The sequence below is a fragment of the Nicrophorus vespilloides genome, unplaced genomic scaffold, assembly GCF_001412225.1.
Source record: "Nicrophorus vespilloides isolate i.1.1-1 unplaced genomic scaffold, Nicve_v1.0, whole genome shotgun sequence".
NCBI lineage: Eukaryota > Metazoa > Arthropoda > Insecta > Coleoptera > Silphidae > Nicrophorus > Nicrophorus vespilloides.
The window spans coordinates 42726-49375 of NW_017095838.1; the positions used below are offsets into that span (position 1 = coordinate 42726).

The 6650-nt window shown below is 24.6% G+C and overlaps 1 protein-coding gene across 1 annotated transcript; it reads right to left on the reverse strand.

The window, feature by feature from the left end:
• Nucleotides 1-3146: 3146 nt before the first annotated feature.
• On the reverse strand, nt 3147-4370 carry LOC108566400. The gene is made up of 2 exons (XM_017926264.1): nt 4367-4370; nt 3147-4311 (listed from the first exon to the last, which is right to left on the reverse strand). Exons 1-2 carry the CDS (start codon nt 4368-4370, stop codon nt 3617-3619), a joined length of 699 nt encoding a protein of 232 aa, XP_017781753.1. The 3' UTR covers nt 3147-3616.
• Between the last annotated feature and the right edge of the window lie 2280 nt (nt 4371-6650).

Consider the following 6650-nt stretch of genomic DNA (forward strand, 5'->3'; position numbering starts at 1 on the left):
ATTCACATATCTTAGCTGAAGTCGTAAAGCGCGCAAAGTGAGTGCGCTTTAAATAGTCTTGAGTACCTGTTACAACGTAAACATAATTTTTTAACAGTTTCAATTTTAATTTTCTTTAGTAATAAATGCAATATCAAGTATTATTCTAATTATATTTAATTCACCATTTTCTTTACTTTAAAGATGTCAATTGAAATTTATATGTTAATTTAGTGTTTTATTGAGTAATTTCATAATTAATATAAGTCTATTTTTGATTTTGTATTTTTTTTTCAAATTATTTCAACAACAATTTTCTCTATTATTAAAGCTAATATCACAACTTTTTAATTAAGTGTTTTTTCGAAATATTTTAAAATTAGAACAATGATTTTTTTAAATATTTTATGTTAATTATTACTCATTTCCAAATGCAATTTTCTATATTAATAATAATGATATCAAATATTCTTTCAATCGTCATATGTTCTTTAATTAGTCTAGTTTTATGATTTGTTGAGAAGTTAATAGGTTCATTAAGAATTTTTTCGAAATATTTTAAAATTAGAAAATTAGATTTTTTTTGATAATTTATGCCAATTATTACTCATTTTCAAACGCAATTTTCTTTATTAATAATTATGATATTAAATATTTTTTCAATCGTAATATGTTCTTTAATTAGTCTAGTTTTAAGATTTAATGAGAAGTTAATAGGTTTATTAAGTGTTTTTTTCTAAATATTTTAAAATTAAAAAATTTGATTTTTTTTTGATAATTTATACCAATTATTACTCATTTTCAAACTCAAATTTTCTATATTAATAATTATGATATCAAATATTTTTTCAATCGTAATATATAAGATTTTGTGAGAAGTTAATAGGTTTATTAAGTGTTTTTTCAAATTATTTTAAAATTAGAAAATTCATTTTTTTGATAATTTATGCTAATTATTAGTCATTTTCAAACGCAATTTTCTATATTAATAATTATGATATTAAATATTCTTTCAATCGTAATATTTTCTTTAATTAGTCTAGTTTTAATATTTTGTGAGAAGTTAATAGGTTTATTAAGTGTTTTTTCGAAATATTTTAAAATTAGAAAATTGATTTTTTTGGGATAATTTATGCCAATTATTACTCATTTTCAAATGCATTTTCTATATTAATAATTATGATATTAAATATTCTTTCCATCGTAATATATTCTTTAGTTAGTCTAGTTTTAAGATTTGATAAGAAGTTAATAAGTTTATTAAGTATTTTTTCGAAATATTTTAAAATTAGAAATTTAGATTTTTTTGATAATTTATGCCAATTATTACTCATTTTTAATCGCAATTTTCTATATTAATAATTGTGATATTAACTATGCTTTCAATCGTAATATATTCTTTAATTAGTCTAGTTTTAAGATTTGGTGAGAAGTTAATAGGTATATTAAGTGTTTTTTCGAAATATTTTAAAATTAGAAAATTGATTTTTTTTTTGATAATTTATGCCAATTATTACTCATTTTTAAACTCAATTTTCTATATTAATTATTAAGATATCAAATATTATTTCAATCGTATTATATTCTTTAATTAGTCTAGTTTTAAGATTTGATGAGAAGTTAATAGGTTTATTAAGTGTTTTTTCAAAATATTTTAAAATTAGGAAATTTGATTTTTTTGATAATTTATGCTAATTATTAGTCATTTTCAAACGCAATTTTCTATATAGTTTTAAGTTTTCTACTCTAGTTTTAAGATTTAATGAGAAGTTAATAGGTTTATTCAGTGTTTTTTTGAATTATTTGAAAATTAGAAAATTTGATTTTTTTTGATAATTTATGCCAATTATTACTCATTTTCAAACTCAAATTTTCAATATTAATAATTTAGTTATCAAATATTCTTTCAATCGCAATATATTCTTTAATTAGTCTAGTTTTAAGATTTGATGAGAAGTTAATAGGTTTATTAAGTGTTTTTTCGAAATATTTTAAAATTAGAAAATTGATTTTTTTTGATAATTTATGCCAATTATTACTCATTTTTAAACGCAATTTTCTATATTAATAATTATGATATTAATTATTCTTTCAGTCGTAATATATTCTTTAAGTACTCTATTTTTAAGATTTGATGAGAAGTTTATAGGTTTATTAAGTGTTTTTTCAAAATATTTTGCAAATAAGAAAGTCTATTTTTTTAAATACTTATTTTTCTTGTAACCGTTTTTCGACGATAATAAATAAATTTATTGTTGCAAATTTAATAGATTAATTAAATAATTAACGAAATTATATAAAACAGTTAAGTTTTCTATAAAAATCTTTACTATTATGGCTAAATTAAGTGCGCTTAAAAGGATTACCTGATGATCTATTAAAGTCCACATTTTATTCTGATAATAAACTTGAAAATGGGGGGCGGCTGTGTGAAAACGTCGAGCAACTGTTTCGGATTACCCGATTACAAACCTCTTAAATCAAATGGTTCAATGATTCAAACGTTTAATGACTACTATAAATAAATGAAATACACCTAATTTTCAATATCAATTTTCTTTATTACTAAATGCAAAATTAATTACTTTTATAATCTCGTTTAATTCTTTGATTATTCTAGTTTTAATATATAGAAACAAATGTATATGTTAATTTAGTATTTCTTGAGATATTATTGAAAAATTGATTAATTAAAAATGATTATTTTCTTATTAATTAATTGAAATATCAAATACTTTTATAATCACATTAAATACTTTAATTAGTCTAGTTTTAGGATATGAAGTGAAATTAGTATGTTAATTTGGTAATTTTTAAAAATATTCTTCAATAAACAAAGTCTTTTTTTCCAAATAATAAAGCGTTATTTCAAATTGGATATTTCCTAATATTTATTAAAATATCAAATAATTGTATAATCATAATTAATTCTTTAATTAGTTTAGTTTCAAGATATGAAGAGAAATTAATATGTTTATTTAGTGTTTTTATAAAATATTTCACAAAGAAAGTGAAGATGTTTTTCAAAATAATTTATTAAAAATTTTGGAAAAATAAATTCTTTATTAATAAATATCATTCGATATTCTATAAATTTAAATAATATACATAAAAATTGTATAGATTTTGTAATAAATTTAGTTGAAAAAGATAGATTTTGTGTGGAATAAATAACAATAATTTAGATTTGGAAACTAAGTTTTTTTTTCTTTTCTTCTTCTTGTTGTTGTTGAGTTGTAGAGGAAGATTTGAGAGCAATTAAAGACAGCCGCAGCGAAGTTTGATTTAATAATACACGGAGGGCATCTCTGGAGACGCGGACAAGAAATGAAATGAAAGAAAAGAGGAAAAACTTTTCTCGGTTCGCACATTTCTGTATTTTATTTTTACTCCCTCGTTCTCCTTCCGGGGCTAATGCGGCAAAATTAAGTTTTCTCCTCATTCCTTCTTTCAACTTCAGGAAAAAAACCGCCGCCTCTTGAGGGTGTAACTGTTTACTTTACAAGTGGAACAATCGAGGTCTTCCACCCTCCTCTACACGTTGCTTTGTATATTTTTTTTTTGCTTCCTCATTCTCCGGTTGCTCTTCTATTTTCGCAATTGTTAAATTTAATTAAAGAATACGTAATTTCCGCGCTCAGTTCGGGCCTCGAAGAACGCCGGTAACGTTTAACGAGGCGGACACCAGAGGGCCCACAGCCTCCTCGAATCTATCGTACTCGCAGCAGAAAACCGCCCCGTTCTGCGTCTTATTCCAACTCTTATGAAACCATCCGTTCTCGCGGCAAGAATTCTCGCACAGATGGACCACTTCTTCGGGATTAACGAAAGGATTGTTCAACACTAAAAGAACGATAGCTTCAGCCGTTTCCTCGTCCACCACAAGTTTCCAGTTGTATTCAGGAATTGGCAAGATGTTGCCTCGAACTAGGTGCATCTCCTGCTGATTCCCGTCGGTGTCGTTCAAAGATAAAACGCCGTAGGTTCCCGTGTACACTTTCAAATCCCTCGCGAGTTTTCCGGCCAACCTTCGCACCAGGTTCTCGATCGTCGCCCAATTCCCGCCGTTGATCCTGTTCCACTGCGGGCTCGCGTTTATGTAGAAGTACGTGCAGAATTGCCACGCCGCGAAATGGAAATCCGCATCAGGAGCGTGATGTCCTCTGGTCAAGAAGTTCTTCTTGCTGATATACTCGCTACCCAGCACAGATGATCCCAGAATCTTGTTGAACGTTGCCTTCTGGAAAGCCCGTTTGTAAGCCACAGATGCGGACACTTTAGGTCCGAGTCCCTGCGAGCTGAAAGACGGACGATATTTAGCTCGAGATGCATCTACAATTTAAAAAAAAACATTTTGTTACATTTCATTTAATATTTAAATAATTACACATGTTACATCAATGATTCAATAATCAAATTAAAGGAAAATCTATAAGCTTTAAAATGAATTTTATAGATTGATTCTAACATCTATGGTCTATCTGTAATCACCTGTCAAAGTTAAAGAAATTTGAAAAAAAAAATTCTTATTTTTCTCGATAATCACGCATTCCACTTAAATATTTAAATAATCCAATTAAAGTAGAAACTATAAGCTTTAAAACGATTGTACAATCATATTTGTGTCTTTCGTGGATTTTCCTTAATCAGCTTTGAAGTAAGGAAATTTTATTTCACAACCAACAAATGTGTTTATTTACAAAATGATTAAAAACCTTTATTTGTTTTGTTTGGAATTTGGACTTATTCACTTGAAATCAATGATTAACACTGCAAATAAAACTAATGACTATAAATTATGACTAAAGTTGTTTTCTATATATTATTTATAATATAGATCTTATGCATAAAACATTTACATTTTTACGTATTTCTCAAAAACTATGAATAATATTTAGAAATGAAAATGTTTCAATTAAAGCTAATATTATAAGGAATAATACTAATTTAGTAGCATATTTGGGAACTATATGGGTTTCACGTAATTCTTTAACAAATAAAAAGAAAAAATAAGAGATGGAAAAAGCAATGTAATTACAATTTTACGTATTTCTCAAAAACTATGAAAAATACTAAGAAATAATAATATATTAATTAAAGCTAAAACCATAAGGAATAATACTAATTTAGTAGCATATTTGGGAACTACATGGTTTTCACGGAATTCTCTAACAAATAAACAGAAAAATAAGAGATGGAAAAAGCAATGTAATTACAATTTTACGTATTTCTCAAAAACTATTAAAAATACTAAGAAATAATAATATATTAATTAAAGCTAAAACTATAAGGAATAATACTAATTTAGTAGCATATTTGGGAACTACTTGGTTTTCACGTAATTCTTTAACAAATAAAAAGAAAAAATAAGAGATGGAAAAAGCAATGTAATTACAATTTTACGTATTTCTCAAAAACTATGGAAAATATTAAGAAATAATAATATATTAATTAAAGCTAAAACTATAAGGAATAATACTAATTTAGTAGCATATTTGGGAACTACATTGTTTAAACATAATTCTCTATCAAATAAAAAGAAAATTTTGAGATGGAAAAAGCAAAGTAATTACAATTTTACGTATTTCTCAAAAACTATGCAAAATATTAAGAAATTGTAATATGTCAATTAAAGCTAAAACTATAAGGAATAATACTAATTTAGTAGCATATTTGGGAACTACATGGTTTTTACGTAATTCTCTAACAAATAAAAAGAAAAAATAAGAGATGGAAAAAGCAATGTAATTAGAATTTTACGTATTTCTCAAAAATTATGAAAAATACTAAGAAGTTGTAATATGTTAATTAAAGCTAAAACTATAAGGAATAATACTAATTTAGTAGCAAATTTGAGAACTACATGGTTTTGGCGTAATTCTCTAACAAATAAACATAAAAAATAAGAGATGGAAAAAGCAATGTAATTACAATTTTACGTATTTCTCAAAAACTATGGAAAATATTAAGAAATAATAATATAATAATTAAAGCTAAAACTATAAGGAATAATACTAATTTAGTAGCATATTTGGGAACTACATGGTTTTCACGTAATTCATTAACAAATAGACAGAAAAAATAAGAGATGGAAAAAGCAATGTAATTACAATTTTACGTATTTCTCAAAAATTATGAAAAATACTAAGAAGTTGTAATATGTTAATTAAAGATAAAACTATAAGGAATAATACTAATTTAGTAGCATATTTGAAAACTACATGGTTTTCACGTAATTCATTAACAAATAGACAGAAAAAATAAGAGATTGAAAAAGCAATGTAATTACAATTTTACGTATTTCTCAAAAACTATGGAAAATATTAAGAAATAATAATATATCAATTAAAGCTAAAACTATAAGGAATAATACTAATTTAGTAGCATATATGGGAACTACTTGTTTTTCACGTAATTCTCTAACAAATAAACAGAAAAAATAAGAGATGGAAAAAGCAATGTAATTACAATTTTACGTATTTCCCAAAAACTTTGCAAAATATTAAGAATTAATAATATATCAATTAAAGCTAAAATTATAAGGAATAATACTAATTTAGTAGTATATTTGGGAACTACATGGTTTTCACGTAATTCTTTAACAAATAAAAAGAAAAAATAAGAGATTGAAAAAGCAATGTAATTACAATTTTACGTATTTCTCAAAAACT